The sequence below is a fragment of the Setaria italica genome, chromosome II, assembly GCF_000263155.2.
Source record: "Setaria italica strain Yugu1 chromosome II, Setaria_italica_v2.0, whole genome shotgun sequence".
Lineage (NCBI taxonomy): Eukaryota > Viridiplantae > Streptophyta > Magnoliopsida > Poales > Poaceae > Setaria > Setaria italica.
In genome coordinates, this window is record NC_028451.1 from 20,414,622 (window position 1) to 20,435,863 (window position 21,242).

Sequence of the window (21,242 nt, forward strand, 5' to 3'; positions counted from 1 at the left end):
AAAAAGTGTTAGAATATATTAGTTTTTGTTCTTTCTCCCTTGTTTTTATGGTCTGTGAAGCACTCTGACATATTTCCTTGTTCTCTTATTGCAAGCTATAATATTTCTATAAAAGATAGCTGTTTACAGCTTATTTAGAGCTATTTGAGTATGCCAACCATAGTTATTTGTAGACCTGGGTACTGACATATTTCTTTTTTTCCATGCTATAGTGCTCCGCACAAGTTTTATTGTGCTACTCTAACTACTCGGTTGCCCTCTCAATACAGGGATCTTATATCCGTCGTGTGCTTTTCAAAAGCAGTCAAGATGGTGAATTTCATGGCAGAAGAGCTCTGAAGAATTATGGACAAAAAGAATAACATTCGTAACATATCTGTTATTTCTCATGTGGACCATGGTATGTACCATAAGACTGAAAAAGATTTTTTTGATGCGTTGATGTTTAACATACACTAAATCTTCCTGCGTAATGTTTGCACTCAATGACCGACATTCCTATTCTAATAATCCTTGATATGTTTGGATTTCTTTAACTTATAACTACTCGACATTGTCAATTTGCAATTGCTCTATTAGTCACAGATCTATTTTGGATCTTACATCTTAGCATAACTGATACTACCAACCATAGGTTTACTTGAATAAAGATATATGCATTTGATAACTTAAGGTTGGAAAATCTGATTATCCTTAGGATTTGAAAATTTTTACAGTTGTTCCCTTGTTTTCAAGGGTGTAACAGTTTTAGTATGAGATTTAAGATTACATTGTTGCGGATTGATGCTTCTATGCATTGCTATACTGCAAATCTATCCTTGTATTCTATCCATGTCTATCAAAACTTTTTCTAAATTGACATTCTTTTTTTCTTTTATCCTCTCATTATTTATTTGGTGCTTTGATATTTCACTAATACCTGTTTTACAGACCAGCATGCTTAATTTTCTATGCCTCTACATTTGTGAGTCCTTGTGTGGCGGATCCACTTCGGATTAGCTTGATCACGCAGGGTTAAGCCGCCTTAACATGCGACACTCCCGCCTAAAACAAGTTAACACGAAGTGCCGTCGGATTTCATCCGATTGACCACTTGAACAGGATCGAGTTTAGCAAACCCACACGAAGGTGAGTGGTTCCAGAGAGTACAACGAGTCCACTGAGTTAGGCAATTTTACCCATTTAGTTCGACCATAAAAACCAACATCAGAGTTTGACAAGGTTCAAAAGAAACAACAGAGGTAAACACTAACGGAAGACTTCGTCGGGGTCGGATGTCCTGGTGAGGCCAGCCGGAACATCACTGATTCCTCTCCTCGCCGTCCGAGGAGGGGTCCCACTCGACCGTCCAGCCCGGCGGAAGCTGGGGCGGCCAAGCACCAGCAAGAGAGGGGTTGGGAGCAGCAACTTCACCTGAAAAATAGGAGCCACAACAAGGCTGAGCTACTAAGCTCAACAAGACTTAACCGATAGGAGTAAAACTCCTCCTTCTAGACATGCAGGGCTTTTTGGCTGAGGGGTTTGTTTGCCAAAAGCACTAAGTAAAACCCTATTTCCAAGTTTTAGCTCCGGTTCTAAGTTCATTAGCCGGTCTAGGTTTTGCAACCTATTCTAAGCAATCATAGAGCCAAACAAGATGTGAAAATAAATCAACAAACATGTCATCAGCAGATTCCTCATTTACTCAGGGTGACATAGCGATCAAGCAATCTCAAACTGTGAGAGGCAGACGAATCGATTCGAGTTCTTTAACCATGCATGGTGAACCTAGCCTCACGACATCCGCGCACCCGGAGGTCGCTTCATGTGTCGGCCTTTCCCATCAATCCCCTAACCCGTGTCGGGCCCATTTCCTTTGGTGCAAGGTTCCACAGGCCCGGCCTCTGCCGTCCTGTGACCACGCTTGCCACCACGTGCGACAACCAGCAGGGGAACTCCGTTCCAAGAACAATGGGGCGACCGCTCACGTCTTGGTTCAATCCGATACTAGGCTTCCTCATCCCATACTAAGTATGAGGCTAGTACTTTCAAACACTTGATCACGAACACCACCATTGTCGGGCCTTAGCAAGATTTCATAGACAGACGGGGCAACCATCCATCCACCAAAGAGTTACCAAACCCTGCCCCGTCCATCGTCCTTATAGTTATAACAGAAGGGAAAACATGCAACTCCTACAATTCGTGAGTGACAGGAAATCACTCGGCTTTTATCGTCTCCTAGTTAAGCAAGGCAACTACTCGGTCCAACAGCTAGTGCTCAGATCATGGGTAACTGCATCATGCATCTAGGGTTTCAAACAACTCATATACGTAAATGCACAAGCATGTTACAGAAGGCATGCGCAAGTCTGGTAAAACACATAGGGTTCTCATGCAACCGGGGCTTGCCTTCGAGCAAAGAGGAAGGAAACTGCTCGACTTCTGGGGCGACTTCGGCTTCAGCGGGTAGGAGCTCGGCTACACCTTCTTCTTCTAGCGCCGGGTGTAGCTCGTAGAAACCGTCGGCGAGGTGCAGCTCTACACGAATGCAATGCAAAAGTTAGCATAGACGGTTATTTCAACAGCAACACTGGCTCGCCTGAGCCCAGAAACTCGCGACAAAGAGCAGGAGGGCCGGGAGGTTCAAGAGAGCTGGTGAAGATCAAAAAGCAAGGGTCGGAAGGAACTTATGATCTGATCCTTGAACTAGAGGATGTGATATACTAGGAATCCTCAGACACAGCGCTGAAGGGTTCCTAAATTTTACACATACACCCTCGGGTTGAAGAAAAAGATCACAGCCGAACCCTCGGGTGAGGCGGATAAGGGTCGGCGGAACAGACAGGGTCGGGCGAGACGGAACCGGGGTCGGGCGGATAGGAGGGGTCGGGCGAAGCGGACTGGGGTCGGCAACTCACCTTCTTCCTGAAAGGAAAGCTTGGGGTCGGGAAGAAGCAGACTTGGGCGGAGGGACTAAGGCTTTGAACAACGGCTAAGACCGGCAATGCTCTGGCGGCGGCGATGCTTCTTGCAGATCACAAGTAAGCTTTTACGCAGCACTGAGGAGCAAGCGGCTGGGCGACTTGGAGAAAACTGAGGGAGAAGCTGAGAGAAGAGCTCCTCCAGAACTGGGTGTGTGGCGCTAGGAGCTTGAGCAGGGAGCGAGAGAATGGCTGAAGGCAACAATGGCGGAGGGAACTCCGGCGGCTGGTGCATTCCTTTTATAGCTGCTGGAGCGGAGAAAGGAAGCAGCGCGGGAGAGAGAGAAGGGGAGCGGCACGAAGGCCGGGGAGAAGCAATGGAGTGCTCTGCCGGGGCGACGATTGAGCGAAGAGGACGGTGGTGCAGGACTCCGGGGGTGACGCCAGCAGTCATTGGGCTCTGCCGTCAGGGCGGCGTAGGAGCAGGTAGACCGGTGGTTGAGATTTGGCGGAGGCGGGCGTCGCCATGCGGAAGATTTGATAGAAGCGACCGGTTTAACGGCGCTAGAATCGAGGGCGCACAGATGAGAAGACAGGCAGCCGCGGGCGCGCGGGCGAGCGCGGAGCAACAGATTGTCGGGCGGCTTCTAACAGGGCGGGAAAAGGAGCTGTCGCTGCCGCGGTCAGGGTTGGCGATGAGGGAATTGTCGTGTAGCGGAGACCAGGCGGCGCGACTGTGGTCGAAGTGACGGAAAAGACGAGCGACATCGGGCTCTGGGGCCGGGATCTGGCGGCGTGATGATGGGCGCGGGAGGCGAGGCTCTGCAGAAAGGTTGCAGAGGGGCTTCCGCTGCCATTGGGGAAGGGGGCGCGAGAACCCACTTGGTCGCGAGCCAGAGACAAAACTGCGCGGCGGGCGTCAGAGAAGACGAGCCACGCGGCAGGGAGACTCTGAAGCGGGCATGCAACTCGAGTGCGCCTGCCGCGGAGGATCTGGGGAAAAGATCTCGCGGGTCCACCGGGCGGATAGAACGGACGTTTGAGGACGATTAGAAGGATCCGACGGCGGGCCGAGCTTGCCGGGGTCGGGAGAGGAGCGAAGCGGGGAGGGGTCGGGTTTCCGGGGTCGGGATCGGCTGAAGGCTGAGCACTCAGGCACGGTAAACAAGACAGATGACTATGATCAAGGGCTCCGATCCAGACTAACTCGGAAGATTAGGGGTCGGTCGTCACACCTTGGTACCGAGTATTTATTTGAATCTTAGATTTTTTTTTCTTTCTTTTCTTATATATTTTATTTACTCTTTGCAGGCAAGTCTACACTTGCAGATTCCCTCGTGGCAGCTGCTGGGATTATCATCCATGAAGTTGCTAGTGATTTTCGCATGACTGATACTCGAGCAGACGGAGCAGAGCGTGGTATTACAATCAAAGCCACTGGTATATCTCTTTATTATCAGATGACTGGTGAGTCACTCAAGACTTATAGTGGTGAAAGAGATGGGAGTGAGTATTTGATCAACCTTATTGACTCACCTGGACATGTTGATTTTTCTTCGGAAGTCATAGCTGCTCTTCGCATCACTGATGGTGCACTGGTGGTGGTTGCTTGTGTTGCAGGTGTCTGTGTACAAACTGAAACTGTGCTTCGCCAAGCCCTTGGTGAGAGGGTCAGGCCTGTCCTTACCATGAACAAGATGGACAGGTGCTTCCTTGAACTTCAGATTGATGGTGAGGAGGCGCATCGGGTTTACTCCCGTATCTGAGAATGCCAATGTCATTATTGCAACATAGGAAGATAAGCTGCTTGGTGATGTCCAAGTCTACCCAGAGAAGGGGACTGTTGCTTTCCCTGCTGGTCTGCATGGTTGGGCTTTTACCCTCTCTAGATTTGCCAAGATGTATGCATCCAAGTTTGGAGTTGATGAATCAAAGAAGATGAAGAGGCTTTGGGGTGAGAACTTCTTTGATCCAACCACAAAGAAATGGTCGACCATGAACACTAGCTCTGCTACTTGTAAGAGAGGTTTGTTCAATTCTGCTATGAGCCAATCAAGAAAATTATCAGCATCTGCATGAATGATCAGAAGGATAAGTTGTGGCCTATGTTGCAGAAACTCGATGTGACCATAAAGGCTGATGTGAAGGAGCTTATAGGCAAGGATCTTATGAAGCGTGTTATGCAAACATGGCTACCAGCAAGTACTGCCCTTCTTGAGATGATGATATCCCATCTTCCCTCTCCAGCAAAGGCACAGAAGTACCATGTGGAGAACTTGTATGAAGGACCTCTTGATGATATTTATGCTACCTTTATCAGAAACTGTGATCCGGAAGGTCCTCTTATGCTGTATATTTCCAAGATGATTCCAGCATTCGACAAGAGCATATTCTTTGCCTTTGGTCAGGTATTCTCAGGGAGGGTTGCAACTGGCATGAAGGTTCGGATCATGGGTCCCAGTTATGTCCCTGGCCAGAAGAAGGATCTGTATGTGAAGAATGTCCAACGTACTATTATCTGGATGGGAAAGAAACAAGTCTATTGACGATGTTCCTTGTGACAACACTCTTGCTATGGTTTGGATCAGTTCATCACAATGTATGAAATCGTGGGCTATGGAACTTAGCGGAGGCCTTCCAAAAACGCTATGAGTGCTATAGCGTCCGCTATAGCGGCGCTAAGCCATTTAGCATATTGCAAAAAGAGATGACAAATATTAATATTTTAGTTACTAAAACAATACACACTTCACTCAGACTGTCAGACAAGTATCAAGTTTAGTACATTTTACTCTAGAGACATAACCAAATAAAAAATAAGTAAAACAAACAAGTGCATAGCTCAACAATTTGGAGTTTAGACTTTCATAGTTCAAGAATCAAGATCACACTTCACTCAGACATTGAGACATCATAGATTCAAATTCTTCATTCAATCAGACAAGTTGAAAGAGGCAGAATGAGAATTATCATCATCATCATCTGAAGCAGCTGGAGAGGAAGGCAGATCAAGGTCAACATTTTCTGACTCAGAAGAGGAAGTCTGCACTTCTTCAAGAACAGGGATTAGCTTCTTTCTCTTCCTATTGCCTTGTTGCTCGAGCTGTACACCTCTCCTTTTTGGTTGTATTGCTGCTGCAGCTCCCTGTGATGATGATGCACCTTGACCTTGAGCACATGAACGTTCTTGCTCTTGTTCTGAGTTTGCATTTGGTCTACTCCCAGTGATCCATTCATTATCTTCATCTTCTAAAATATTAGATATTGTTTTCTCAATAGGGTCTCTGTTCTTAGTTTCTCTTTTTTGCTTGAGTTTAGAGTTGAACTTGACGAAGATAAGGTCTTTCATCCTTGCATGTTGAAGCTTCTTGTGTCTCTTTGTGTGGACCTATATGTAGGTAAAAAGAAAATCAGAAATGCAATACTAAATACAGTAAGGAAAACAAGTCTTTACTGTTTACTTGCTCATATGTGCTCCAATTTCTTTCACAAGCTGAGGAACTGCATGTCAAACTCAAAATCCTTGCAGCCAATTTCCTGAGTCTTGGTGTATTTGTTCCATGGTTCAGCCACCATTTAGCTTCAAACAAGGAGAAAAAACATTTAAATGGCTGACTACTAGATTATTAGAATTATGAATGAAAAAAAAACTAAACAAGTTAGGCATTACCTGGATCAAAATGCTTGTTTTTCAATTGCCTTTTGGCAATCTCCTTTCCAAATGTCCCATCCCCATCCTGATATTGCTGAAGCTCTTGAATGATTTGGTCTTGAACTTCTACATTATCAACCATCTTTGTAATGCAAGTTATTAAACATTCTCTAAATGATTCATCCAGCTCAATATCCACCTTGTTTGGATAATAATAATGTGGGTTCAAGTAGTAACCAGCCCTATGTAGCGGTGTCTTCAACTTGTTGTTCCATCTTTTGTCAATTATCTCAAAGATTTGCTGAACCTTGCTCAAATCATTATCAAACCTTGCTGAGATTTCATTCTTTGCTTCTAACAAACAACCATATAAGAACCCCATAGCTGGTACATCACTATCCATTCTCCTTAGCACAATAGCCAAAGGCTCAAAGAAATTGACAGCACTATTAACTCCTTTCCAAAAAGTTTCAGAGCGGGCAATTTTGCTAGCTTTCTTCCCCTTGGCCTTGTCTAGATATCCCATTTCATTTAGATCATCTAACCTGAAGAGCCTCATCAGTTGTTTCTTGTTGTCCAGCAAGCTCTTCAAGTTCAAATATGCAGTAGCAAACCTAGTAACACCACTTCTAACCAAGTCTTTACCAATGAACTTCCTCATCAGGTCCAACACCCATGTATGCGCATAAAGAAACACAATCAAAGTCTTTGCTTCTGTTATTGTGTGCTCAATTGATGGGAGCTTTCCAATGTCCTCCAGCATTAGATCAATGCAATGAGCTGCACAACCATTCCAAAATATGGAGGGCCTTTTTGCTTTCAATAAAGTAGCTGTTGTTTCATTCACTCTTGCATTGTCTGTCACCACTTGAACAACATTTTGCTCCCAAATGTCTTCTATACAATTGTCAACTAATTCAAAGATTTACTTCCCATCTTTCCTTGCAGCTGAGCAGTCAATGGAACTAAGAAAACAGACTCCATATGTACTGTGAACTACCAAATTCATGACCCCCCTACTTCTCTTGTCTGTCCAAGCATCTGTCATGACAGTGCAACCATTAAGCTCCCAAGAATCCTTGTGTGCTTTGAATCCATCCAGCACCCTCTTCTTCCTTTTATGTAGGAATTTCCCACTCATCTCAAAAGGACTAGGCCCATTCCAATTTCTACCATAGTCTCCAATTGCTTCAAGCATAAGGGAAAAGCTAGGAAGCAGGACTGTGTTGTGTGGAATGCCTGCTTCATAGAAAAATTGGCAGATGTACATCCCTCTTTTCTTCTCTTTTCTCAGTTGATAGCTTGGATTGGACCTTCTCAGCAAGCCCCTTGCCCTTCCTTTCTCTTACAATTTCTTCTGGTGTAAGTTTGTAAAACTTGTCTATAGGGCCACTTGAAGAACTTCTCACTGACTTTAGCACAATGGCACTGCCACCATCATCACTTGCTTCTTCTCCCTCTGAATGACTCAAGTCCACTACAGCTCTATCTACCTCCACTTTCTTAGCCTTCCTTTTCTTGGCTTCAATACTCTTTGTCAACAACTTAACCATCTCTTCCTTGACATCAGATGGAACTTTGTCGCACTTAACCACATTGGACTTTGGCACTTTTCCAAGGTGATACTTGATATGAGTAATTCCACCACTGCAAATCTTACCACAATAGTTGCACCTTAGTGAATGTTTCTTCCTTGGATCTGGCAATGTGCAATGCTTCCAAGCTGGGTCTGCTGAATCAACACATAAAGAACATGTTTGTGCTGTTGATGCTATACTTGACAAGCCATTACCTACAAATAAGTGTACATAATGTTAATGTCACCGGCAAAATCAAAATAAAATAATAAATAATTGAGACAATAAGCTATCCAAATAAATAACTTCTATACTATATTACTATATTAGTATATTACTATCACAGATTCACATTTCACTATTTACAGTACTACACTAGAGTACACAGTAGAGTACTGCAGAAATTTAAAGTCTGAAAGTCTGAAATTGAAATGAAAATTGAAATTGAAACTGAAAATCAGTACACACTAGAGTACAGAGTACTACTACACACTATATAGAAGAAAGATTGAAATATAATAATATATGAAAGATGTAGGCTTGTAGCACTTGCCTTGGCCGGTTGGCTCATTCTGATTTGGATTTGTGCTTGAAGGTGTTTCCTGAGACATTGTTGCTAGCTTGCTGCGGTGCTACCTCTGGTGCTAGCGTGCTACTGACCTGCTGTGTGTGCAGGTGCAGCTGCAGAGGAGATGGCGTGCTGCTGACCTGCCGTGTGCAGGTGCAGCAGAGGAGAGTCCTAGGCCCAGGCACAAGCAGCCATGGCAGGTCAGGGGAGATGCACTCTCACCTCTCGGTCTCATCTCTCAGCTCAGGCGATTTAGACGCCGGCGGCGGCGACGATTTTTGGACGGGAATGACAGTGAGGAGGCTTCGGTGCTAGGGTTCCAAGGAGAGTAGGAGCAGCACATATACACGATCGATCTATTGGGCTGTCGAACAAGTGCTGGAAGCCTGGAAATCGGCCTGCCTACATATTTTGGCCCGCGCCTGAATATTCCGTTGTAGCGGCGCTACAGGGTATATGCCGCTATGCCATTTAGCGCCGCTATTTAATGCTATAGCAACCGTAGCGGCCATATCGGCAATATGCACTGTAGCTTAGCACCTGTGCCTCCAAAACGCTATAGCCCTGCTATAGCGGCGCTATAGCCCGCTATTTCGTACTTTGGTTCATCACAAAGAGTGCTACTCTGACAAATAAGAAGGAGGTTGATACATGTCCACTCAGAGTGATGAAATTCTCCATGTCCCCTATTGTGAGTGTTGCTGTTGAGTGCAGGGATAATTCTGATCTTCCCAAGCTAGTTGAAGGTTGAAGCATCTGGCAAAGTCAGATCCTATGGTTGTCTGCACAATTGAAGAGTCTGGTGAGCACATTGTTGCTGGACCTGGAGGTCTTCACCTTGACATGTGCTTGAGGGATCTGGAGGAAAACTTCATGGGTGGTGCTCCAATTATTGTCTCACTTACTATTGTCTCCTTCTGTGAGACTGTTCTTGAGAGATCCTGCCGAACTGTTATGAGCAAGTCCTATAACAAACACAATTGTCTCTATATGGAAGCTCGCCCTATGGAACAGGGACTGGCTGAGGCTATTGATGAGGGTCGCATTGATCCACGTGATGATCCTAAGGTGCGGTCCAAGATCCTTTCTGATGAGTTTGGGTGGGACAAGGATGTTGCCAAGAAGATACGGTGCTTTAGACCTGAGGCCACTAGCCCAAACATGGTTGTTGATATGTGTAAGGGAGTACAGTACCTGAATGAAATCAAGGATTCTATTGTGGCTGGTTTCCAATGGGTGTCAAAAGAAGGAGCATTGGCTGAGGAGAACATGTGTGGCATTTGCTTTGAGGTCTGTGACGTTGTTGTCCATGCTGATGCTATTCACAGGGGTGGTGGTCAGATCATTCCAACGGCCAGGAGAGCCATCTATGCTTCCCAGCTCACAACTAAGCCAAGGCTGATGGAACCTATGGGCGTGTTGGGCCAGGCTCCGGGAGCGGCTCCTCGAGCGGCTTCTCCCGAAGCCGTGCCAAAGGGCGTGGTACGCCCGAAATGGCTCCAGCTCCACTGGCGGGGCCCCAGGAATCTCCCTCTCCGGAGCTGTTTCGGGTCGGCGGAGCCGAAAAAACGGGCTCCTGCGGCTCCTCCTTTTCGTTGCCCACTGTTGCCCTCGGGGGAGGGCTCGCAGGCAAGCGGAGGCACCTCTGGGCGGGCGAGCGGCGGCAGACGGCAAAGCTCCGGCGGGCGGCGGCCGACGGGGATGGCGGGGGCGGAGACGACCGGGAGGTGGGGGTGGAGACGGCCACGGCCGGGAGGAGGCGGAAGGCGGGAGCGGAGGCGGCCGGGGGGAGGCCGACGGCGATAGCGGGAGGCCTGGAGTTGTGGGCGGCGGGGGGAGAGTGGATGGGAGCGGGCGGTGGGAGGATAGGGAAGAGAGAGAAGAAGGAGAGAAAAGGAATAGGAAAAGGAAATAGGAAGAGAAAAGAAGGAAAATAAATAGGAAGAAAAGGAAAATGAAAAGGTATTATAGGTATTTCATCTTATCTAACCATTTTAAACTATATGGAAGAGCCATTTTGTCAAACGGTTTTCCAAAAGGAGGAGCCAGAGCAGAGAAGCCACTCCACCATAGGAGCTAAAGCTAGAGTCATTTTCAGAGGAGCCGGAACCATGCCAAACTAGCCCTATATATCTGGTGGAGATTCAGGCCCCTGAGAGTACACTTCCTAGCATCTATAGCCTTCTGAGCCAGAACAGAGGACTAGTCTTCCAGGAGATACTGAGGCCTGGTATCTCACTCTACAATATCAAGGCATACCTCCCTGTATACGAGTCCTTTCTGTTCTCCAGTAGACTTACCTCTTCAACCTCGGGCCAGGCATTCCATCAGTGTGTGTTTGATCATTGGGATGTGGTGCCGTCTGATCCATTGGAGGAATACACGCTGGCAGCAAGGATGGTCTCAGAGGTCCGTCAGAGGAAGGGGCTGAAGAAACAGGTGACCCCCCTCTCTCGGAGTTTGATGACACTGAAGTTTCGGGTCTCGTGTATCTTCCGCTATAGTTGATATTTAGGTATACTTTAGGTATTTGGGAGGAGGGGGTTAAGCTTTAGCTCTGTCACATCGGATGTTCAGATACTAATTAGGAGGACTAAACATAAGCTAATTACAAAACTAATTGCAGAATTCCTAGGCTAAATCGCGAGACGAATCTATTAAGCCTAATTAATCCATCATTAGTGAATGGTTACTGTAGCACCACATTGTCAAATCATGGACTAATTAGATTTAATAGATTCGTCTCGCGATTTAGCCTAGGGATTCTGCAATTAGTTTTGTAATTAGTCTAAGTTTAATACTCTTAATTAGTATCCAAACATTCAATATGACGGAGGTTAAAATTTAGCCCCCTCCTTCCAAACACTTTGTATGTTGTCGAGAGAACTACTCTTCGTATCGTTTTCCCTCTAGTTGTGAGTTGCGTGGGTTCCACTTTCACGTTGTAGCAAGCTGTGGAGACTGGAGACTATATATTGCTATCTGAAATGATATGGTGGCGAATGGAAATTACGTGATGCCTAATTTGAAGTGAAATTCATATCGTACTTTTGCATCTTCTTGTGACTGCATCTGCATTTGAAGTTGAGGCTTGCTCGTTTGATATCTTCTTCGCTGTTTTTTGTCATGCCCTGGTTACCGGGACCTCGTAGTGTGCGACTGTTAGATCAACGATCACATTTGCTGGACGGTTGATCTATGTGTTATATATATATATATATATATATATATATATATATATATATATATATATATATATATATATATACTGTATAATACCCTGGGTATGGAATAGGCTATTCCGTACCCGAGCTCACCCGCGCGTCCCAATCGGACCTCCGGTCCTGATCCCCCGCCGGTTTTTTCTCTCCCGTGTTCCGGTTTTTTTTCCGACTTTTTCCCCGAACGTGCGTCTTCAGTCGTGGGTGGTCCGTTCAGTTGCTGTAGCGGACGCCGCAGCTCGCCATTCGCTACCGCCGTCTCTCTCGCCAACCCTCGCCGCCGCCGCCGCCTCCCATTGCTGTTCCCCCTCCAGGTCCCCCCGTTCTCGCCGCCGCTCCCTATCCGTTGCCGCCGCCGTCGCCTCTCCCTATCCGTTGCCGCCGCCGCCGTTCCCCATCTGCAGCCACCGCCGCCTCTCCCCATCCGCAGCCGCCGCCGCCTCTCCCCATCGGAACCGGCCGCCTACAATCGCCATCCGCAGCCGCCGTCGACCATCGGACGCCGCTGCTCGCCATTCGCTGCCGCCGCCGCTGCTCGACAACCGCCGCCGCCTCCCGGTCCTCATCGGTGAGCACTCCGTCAACCCCCTGTTCTTCTCTTTAATTCGTTGTTCTTGTGCGCCCCTTTGCAAAAGATGGTGCTTATTTTGTTCTTGCTATTAGAGAAAATCTGAACTGAACAATTATTGTTGGAACTGGAGCTTGTTTTCTGTTGCTACGTTTGTTTTCTGTTGCTACGGTCAGTGTAGTTGAATTAATTGTCAGTGAAGCTGGGCAACATATGCTCGCTCGGAAAAGTGTTTGAGCAGATTACAGTTGGTGCGGGAAGGTTATATAGTATCCAAGCTAATTGTATGGTCAGCTGGCTGATTTGTTTATTGGTTTGAACCCAACGAATTGTTTAAAAGTTTATGCATCTGGCATTGCTCATCCACGTGACAGAATTCTGAAGCTGGGATTCCTTCAGATATATATGCTAGTGCACAGTTGCAGCTGCTGATGGCGACAGGAAAACCAAGAGCTGCTGCGGAGGGTCGTCCATCAGGATCGATTAGACCAATTTTTGTTGCTTGCTTACGCAATAATCATCATGCTAACCCCAAGCCAGCCAGCCAGCAAACCTCATCAGCATCAGTCGCTGTATCAAGTTGATATTAATGGTATGGACCAGCACTAGAAGTATTCACAATCATGATGACGAAAACCCCTATCAATCTTCATCTGCTACTAGCAGACAGACAACTCAATCATTCCAAACTCTTGTGCGCCCCTTGCAAAAGATGGTGTTTTTTTGTTCTTGCTATTAGAGAAAATCTGAACTGACGTTGTTTATCTGAACAATTATTGTTGGAACTGGAGCTTCTTTTTGTTTGCTTGCTGTTTGGTCATTTATGTGGCAGAGCAATTGTCAAGATTAGATCTCTAGTATCTGCATTGAATTAGGTACCCCGTATATATCCGCAATGTAGAAATGACAAAAAAAAATCTAAATCTGAGAACATATATGTGCAGCCGTCTTGCTTTATTGTTGGATCAGGGCACTTCTTCCCTAACCACAACAAGTACTCCACAAATTATGGACATTACATCTCCAGCAAAGAAGATGGTTCCAATTAGGAAGCTTCAAATTGGATAAAGAATCTCTGTAGTTATGTGACAAGTGAATAATTTCAATAGGGCTGTGAACTTATTTAATTTCTGTGAGATGTAAACTCATTTTAGTGAGGCTATAACTCATGTTGTGAACTCATTTAATTTCTTAGCTGATAGTACCAGGCTAGCACCTTTGATGCTTGCACATGGATGTGTGCCTTTTGTATTCTTTAGGATATTATGATAATGAATAGAGATCAAATAATTAAATTGAGAAGTGTGCAAACCTAATGGTGCTCTCAGTCAACAACAGTTCCAGATTTAGTGATGGCTAGATGCAGAAGCAATCAGACTAGCTTTGTTTTCTATGGCCAATAATATTTTAATATTTCAACAACCAGTTTAGATTGTTAGCTTTGTTTTCTAGGGTGTGTTTGCAGCAGGTTACCATGACTGGCGACCAACTGCAGGTATCACATAAGCCACAATACTGAACTGAATCTTTTGTTTCACATGGTAGCAAAAGTATGAGCTCCCTACACAAGGCATGTTAATTTTCTTACGCCATTAGAATTGAAACTAGAATTATTGGGTTGTGTGAGTATTAGACTCAGAACGTTCTATTAGGTTATTATATCTGTCATACGTACCCCTCAAAGTAGAGTTTTTATACCATTAATAAAGATGCTAGTTCATTCAGTGAAAGAATACGTACCCCTGTATAATGCACCTCTATAATTAACAACTCTTTTCCTCCCCCATGCCAGGCAGCTCTGCCATCATCCCTCCAAGCTGTGGTTTCCTTCATTTTCATACCTACTCATGGAGTCTTCAGGTGTCTGCTAAATCTTTAGAAAACGAGTAAAGAAAGAGTAGTTTTTGTAGTTCTCTCTAATTATTTTCTTCCATGTGTAGATACGGTTCCCTTACAGTCAGAAGGTGTTCAGCAAGGTTCTCCACGGATCTGCTCAACTAGAAGGTCTTATGTCACTCATTTTTGTTTGTGTTCTCATCTCTTCCGCTTTCCCATGCCTGTCATAACGTTTACATCTTTTTATTCTTTTCAGTTTGTAAATATTCCATGTAAACAACTACAACATATTTGGATCCTAACCACTCATTGTATTCATTATTACTGACACAGAGTATGTTCAATTTGATTTGTCTCACAGGACAGATACTTGTCAGCGGCTGGTGAATAGGATGCCTATCAACCCGAAGCTAGCTGTATTCGAGAGCACACAGGAGAGGTATGCGCGTGTTTATAATTTCACCGCCTATCCTGTAGTCCACTGCATTTTCATTGATTCATGGTCTATACTTTATACTTTCATTTTTCTCACTACAGGTTCGAGGTACTTCTTCGACCCGAGTTGCGATCATCTTATCCAGTGGGTGGTGGCCCTGGATCGTCTTTTCAACAGCTACCCAACCGAAATGTTCCTCAACAGAGTTATGTTCCTAATGATCCTGGAGCTGATTTTATTGCGGTTGACCATGATCCGGGGTGCAATAAATCTGTTCGCCGTATGAGGAATGCTTCTGATGATCGCACCGGGGTTGTAGATCACCGTAGGAAGAAGTTTCGGTCCTCTCACCGCTCTTCAAAGGAAAAGAATAGTGCAGCTGATAATTCTAGGCGATTAACCGATTATTTCCTTGCCCAGGATGGCACAGAGGTATGTGCCAAATATTAAATTGAATTGTCATGTTACAAATACACACACAATATCTATGCACATATATATGCAGTAATTCCTGGTGTTGTATTATTCTTCTTGTTGCTCTGTGTACATTACTCACTTCTAAAACCTGACATATGTTCCATGTAGTTTCTTTATTTTTTACATGGTTTACTTTTAGTGTCATTTCCTCTTTCCTTGTATATACTCAATTTTACACATCATTATACATGCCAGGCTCCACCAAGACCCAGGAACTTCAATGTTGGTTTGGATGACATGACTAACGTCCCTAAGATTCGTATTCCACGTTTGCATGATCTCTTATCCCGTCCATTGGGTTGTCTCACTGGTCACCCCTTGCAAGCATTTAATGAATTGTTCGACCAGTTTGACCAAACTTATCTGAGAACACTTGTGCCATCCAAGCTTCTTTATGCAACATTGCTAGAGCTCCTTATCGTCTAGCTGAAAAGTGTGGACCGGTAATAGAGGAGCTTATTGCTGCCCAGAGGTCGGCTTCTGACCCTAACAATATTGGGGAGACTTCACGGAGGAACAACTCAGGCACCGAAGAGGACTTTGTCGATCCTCACAACGGTGGCACACATCGATCCCCACAATCCATTCTGATTATGTACTTTTTTTCAATTCCTAATCAAATTGCTCTTGAAAGTTTCAACTTATTTTTCTGTACATTACTTTCTGTAGATCAACTATTCGAGCATGGAAACGGCGGTGTTTTCAGGACCCCAAGTTCTTGCTACAGAGATGATGTATTAAGGGATGGCAACGGCCAAAACTCATACACCACAGGTACTGCCTATCGCATACTACAACTAGCAAAATGCTCGGTAATGACCCTTTACCATAAAAGCTTAACAACAGTTTTTTTGGAAATCTTGGTCACAGATCCCGCCACATCTAAAACTGGTGGCACTACACCTTGCACTAAACCTCATCAAGAAGCTTGCAGGGATGACCATGCACGTACTACTACTTGCTCAGGTTAGCACTATGTAGTCTGAATTTTCTCTTTATCTCTTTTCCAGGTTGTATCCAGTCTTACATTACAATATGCAGCTGTCAGGATTTTTACCCATATGCTCAGCCTTTAATTGTTTACGAGTCATTTATGTTCTTGCTTAACGCTGTATTCATGTCATTAATTTTTCAGATCATATACCCCCCCTCTTCTAGTTTGCCTGACAGCAACCATGATATGAATAGAATCAACAATCTCATTGATGCCATCTATTGTGAAGAGCAATCAAATCATATGCATACTCTCCCTTCACCATGCACTACCCAATTTGAAGACCAGGCCAAAACTGTATGTTTAACTGGACACGATTACCACCCACTCCATTCGAATCGAGTTGCAATCCTTCCAGCTAATTATTTTCCAACTACATGTTATTTTGACCTTTCCAAAGGATCAAAATAACATGGTGTCAGGCACTTTACATGTGTCAGAACAGAGAACAGGGAAACGCATGACACGGAAGCCTGCTAAATATTCTTCACCCTTCAAGTATGGAATTATGTCCCGTCCTGCACCCAATGTGGACGCAGCAATGAGTCTCTTTGGACACATGTGCGCTGATGACTCCACATTGAAAAGGTTAGCTTTTGTCCATTTCTAAATCTTATAACAGCCAAACTTTCTATTTCTCCATTTGCTGATTGTAATATCCACAGCATGCCGGTGATCCAGTTTGGTAGCACCCCTTTAACTTGTGACATGATTGCACAATCATTTGCCGATGGTGCAATCCCAGACTCAACTTTTATCACAGGATTTGTCAAATGTCTTAGCTATGATGATTATTGGATCAGACCCGAGTGCCATGGTTATAGAATTTTTTTTGATGCTGACCTCTCAGTAAGCTTTTATTTTGCCATTCTTTGACACTAGATTTATTAAAATTTTTCCATTCTTTCGTACTTTTTTTTATTCCATGGCATTTCTTTTCTTGAAGGCAATTCTCAATGTTGAGTGGCACAAAAGGGACAGCTCCGAACCCAAATATAGCCAGTTTGCTGCAGTGACAGCCATCCAACGTTGTCTTCCTTTCACAGACTTGAAGAAGACAAAGATGGTACATCTACTATGTTTTTTTTGGTTAGCTTTAGTCCATTTTTTTCTGGTCCTCCAATCTGGCCATGAGTTTGCTGGTTTCATAATTTTGTGTTTGAGTAGCTTCTGCATATGTTGTACTCGCGAATTTAGTTAAGTAGATAAGTCATTGTTATTATATTTTCGCTAAAATAAGTCAATTCTTCTTTTTACACACTGTGTAGATTCTTCTACCAGTTCTACATCAGCACCATTGGTCTGTTTATTGCGTTAACTTTGGCCAATCACGGATTGATGTGCTTGACTCAATGTTGTACACCCCTGAGTCTGACAACAATTGGGACAATTATCATTTGGAATTTGGAAAAAAAATCATGCACCGACTAAGTGATGCTCTCTCCATTGCTGCACCTCTCAAATTTAAATCATTCAAGAACTGGAGACATGTCCCGGTCAAGGTTCCCGTCCAGAAGGCCACGTCGGACAGTGCATTCTTTGCCATGAAGTTTCTCGAGTTCTATGATGGTGATGGCCATGGCTCACTACACACTAGCATCGCTGCTGTAAGTCTTTTCCCAAGACTTTACCCTTTCGCATGCAGTTTCTTACTTTTCATGGCTATATGTCTTTTATTTCAGGAACGATCAAAAGAGTTGTGTGCTGAGACCTTGTATTACCTCACTTTTCATAAGCAGAACAAGGTTGTGGCGCTGCCCAACGAAATCCTTCAGTACCATCGAGATGATCATCACCCTTTTTTCTATTAGTTTTTTTTGTTCATTACAACCCTTTACTATTTAATTTTTATTCTTTTGTAGCTGTGCATATTGTACATTCTCATGATTCATATATGAACTATGCTTAGTTTTGTGACTGACATGTGAATACCTCATTTTTGATGTGTATTAATGCTGTTGCGACAGTCCCGACGCATCTCTTTGTTCTGTTTTAAGCATGTATGCCCCTCTTATGAGGCCGTTGCGTCTAGCTTTCCTATCACTATTGCTAGTCTTTTGTATATTATAAATTGATCGTTTGTTTCATGTTGCTACGGCAATGGAAATGGGACACCAGCAATGTAGCACAAGGTTTCATCCTTTTTGTTGTATATCTGAAGTGCCATATTTGTCGATATAGAACATAAGTAAAGCAAAAATGCCAATAGGTTCATTGTCCTCAGAAATAATTGGAAAATCCTATACATCAAGGCTCCTTATTGGCAACCCAGAGGGTAGAATAATCATTAGGACTGATCAGTATAACAGAGATGATTTCCAAGTGGTGTATACAAATGCAAAATTCTTTGTTATAAAGTCCTACAATGAGGCTGATATTCATAAATCTATCAAGTATGGTGTGTGGTCGACATCCTCTGTTGGAAACCTGAAGCTGGATACTGCATTCAGAGATGCTCAAGTGATAGCTGCAAGTAGTTCTACCTTGTGCCCAGTTTTGCTGTTCTTTTCGGTGAGTTGATATTAATTTAGGGTGTTTGACCACTTTCATTTGGTTCCATATTCTTGAACTTGAATTACTGAGTCCAATATTATGGTCTAACAGGTCAACGGAAGTTCACATTTCTGTGGAGTTGCTGAGATGGTTGGCCCTGTTGACTACCAAAATGACATGGACTTTTGGTGCAGGAAGAATAAATGGATTGGCAGCTTTCCTGTAAAATGGCACATCATAAAAAACGTACATAACTCCACCTTCCGAAGTATCTCGCTGCAGAACAATGAAGATAAACCTGTGACCAGTAGCAGAGATACACAAGAGGCAAGCTCTCTTTGATGCTTCACAAAGTTTTCTTCAGTCTGATCTCATTTGCTAGGATTGTCATTCCACTGTTTATGCTTGGTTAAAAGAAAATTGTCTATGCTCAGTTCTCTGTTTTTTTTTAGTATATGGTATAGAACCTGCATATTGTTTTCACAAAATGGAGCACGTAAATCAATAGTACTAGCAAGTTTTGCTTCTTTGGACGAAGTTGGCATAACAAAAGGTTTTGTCTATTTAGCATTTTTGCAGTTGCAACTTTGAATATGGTATACCGTGATCTACTTGTTTATCGTGATCTCATCCTGGACACTGCCACTGTGTTCCATTTGCAGATACACTACACTCCTGGAACAACTATGCTCGAACTCTTCAAATATACCAGAGCAGAGGGATGTGTGCTTGATGACTTCATGGTGCATGAGGAGGAGGAAGCAAGGAGTGGACAACTCGAGAGGTTTAAGCTGCGCCAGGGTGCTCCACATTTTATACCTGCTTGGCATGGCCCTTGTACCAAAAGACCTATGCTACCCAAATCAGACAGCGTGCTGAAGGACAGAATTGTCAGTGAGACAATCAATCTGACAGACAAGCTACAGAATCTCAACTTGGATGGGCACCAGAGTTCATGTCAAGAATTTGGGAACCGGACTAGCGAAGCTTCCACCACAAACACACAGAAAGGAAGCCATTGCTATGGAGACCAGGTTCTTGATAATCCTGTGAAGGTTATTGCTTCAGACGTAAAATTTGCTTTGGATGGAGAACGACGCCGCTGGAAGAAGGTTGAGACCACCCCAACTGAAAAGCCACAACCAGAAACTGCTGCCAGGGTCTCGTCAAAAGCACCACCTAGGAAGCATCGAAAAGAAGGTAAAAATACATTGGTGCACAGTGCATCAGGAGCTCCTGAGATGACTTGTGAAGAACAGAAGATCGTTGGGAAGCCCTGTTCACCTGCATTCGGTTCAACGCCAAGTCAAGCCTGCTCAAAACCCGTGCCTGGTGTTGTTCCCATTGGGTCAATGCTTATCCCAATTACGACGTCCATTTAGTAGACCGAAAAGCATTTCTGTTAATCCACTCATAGTAAGGTCCCGGTAGTAAATAGCACGGTTCTCTTTTCTGACTTTGTGGGTTTGTGATAACCACGGAGTAAGCGGCCTTCAGTCTAATCTGGCAAACTAGGAATCACTTTATCTTAGGATCTGGAAGGTTAAGGTTTCCTTTTGACCCTTTTAAGCATGGTTGTTCCTTTTGAATCTTCAGTTACCCTGTTTGAACTGGTTACCCTAGTACTGGTTTCATGTTGCTACGGCAATGGAAATGGAACATCAGCAATGTAGCACAAGGTTTCATCCTTTTTGTCGTATATCTGAAGTGCCATATTTGTCGATATACGCCTTTTACTTGCCGTGTGTGTGATGCTTTGTTACTCTATAGAAAATTACGCCAAAGATTTCCACAGTAAAACAAGAGCTCGATTATACGTAATACTGAAGAATGCAGAGGAGACAAAAGTAGAAGATACTGGATAGATTGTGTCTTCAAACAATACAAGGTAGAGTTGAAAGATACTGGTTATTTGCCTAACATGACTTCTATAAGTTCCAACTTCCAATTGTATATTCTAGGTTCCCTGATATTACAGTCTTGTAGGTTAGGAAAAGACTGTCGGATTTCATATTGGCTGCCTTTCAGCGATCTCATGTCATTGCGAAACTAAAGGTAATGGGTGTAAATATTTCTTACTATACATACAAGTCAGAACTCTGAAATCTGAACCAAATAAATGCCCATCTTATGTAATACTTAGCAGCAATAAGGATGCCTTTAAGAATTTCCTTTATATGCAGAATTTTGTTAACAATTTGGGATAGCAACAGTACTAGTGGGATTTCAGCAGACCACTGTGAGCGGCACATCAACAGAAACCGTCACCGTTCAAGAAAGCCTGTGGAAAACCAACCTAAAAAGACCGCCAAGGACACACCTGCTGCTGCTGCTGGTGCATTGCCCTATGCTGTGTCACAAGGTAGCTTGAAGAAGGCAAAAGTTAATGACTCGAAGCCAGGCACTGTCAGCTATTGGACTGATAGTTTAAACAGGTATATGTCCTCATTCATCTCCTTGTACGAAGCAGAACTACTTCAGCATCACAATCTGAACAATGAAGTCCGATTTATTACT

General features: G+C 44.1%; 3 protein-coding genes and 1 pseudogene across 5 annotated transcripts; 3 read left to right on the plus strand and 1 right to left on the minus strand.

Moving 5' to 3' along the window:
* Nucleotides 1-309: 309 nt before the first annotated feature.
* Nucleotides 310-11,208, plus strand: LOC101755088 (annotated as a pseudogene).
* On the minus strand, nucleotides 5,612-8,345 carry LOC101759529. Its single transcript, XM_012843356.2, has 3 exons — nucleotides 6,574-8,345; nucleotides 6,365-6,483; nucleotides 5,612-6,291 (listed from the first exon to the last, which is right to left on the minus strand). Exons 1-3 carry the CDS (start codon nucleotides 7,316-7,318, stop codon nucleotides 5,836-5,838), a joined length of 1,320 nt encoding a protein of 439 aa, XP_012698810.1. The 5' UTR covers nucleotides 7,319-8,345; the 3' UTR covers nucleotides 5,612-5,835.
* A 4,405-nt stretch (nucleotides 11,209-15,613) lies between the features above and the next one.
* Nucleotides 15,614-18,150, plus strand: LOC101755495. Of its 3 annotated transcripts, none has more exons than XM_022823903.1 (9): nucleotides 15,614-15,796; nucleotides 15,908-16,012; nucleotides 16,109-16,204; nucleotides 16,374-16,529; nucleotides 16,633-16,820; nucleotides 16,898-17,081; nucleotides 17,179-17,298; nucleotides 17,711-17,839; nucleotides 17,915-18,150. In XM_022823903.1, exons 2-9 carry the CDS (start codon nucleotides 15,983-15,985, stop codon nucleotides 18,041-18,043), a joined length of 1,032 nt encoding a protein of 343 aa, XP_022679638.1. In that variant the 5' UTR covers nucleotides 15,614-15,796; nucleotides 15,908-15,982; the 3' UTR covers nucleotides 18,044-18,150. The 3 variants fall into 3 exon arrangements, with proteins under 3 accessions (XP_022679638.1, XP_022679636.1, XP_022679637.1); XM_022823901.1 differs by having other exon boundaries at nucleotides 15,615-15,796; nucleotides 17,501-17,839; XM_022823902.1 differs by having other exon boundaries at nucleotides 15,615-15,796; nucleotides 17,501-17,839; nucleotides 17,972-18,150.
* On the plus strand, nucleotides 18,044-20,314 carry LOC111256236. Its single transcript, XM_022823900.1, has 4 exons — nucleotides 18,044-18,167; nucleotides 18,400-18,743; nucleotides 18,837-19,052; nucleotides 19,388-20,314. Exons 2-4 carry the CDS (start codon nucleotides 18,432-18,434, stop codon nucleotides 20,105-20,107), a joined length of 1,248 nt encoding a protein of 415 aa, XP_022679635.1. The 5' UTR covers nucleotides 18,044-18,167; nucleotides 18,400-18,431; the 3' UTR covers nucleotides 20,108-20,314.
* The last annotated feature ends 928 nt before the right edge of the window (nucleotides 20,315-21,242 follow it).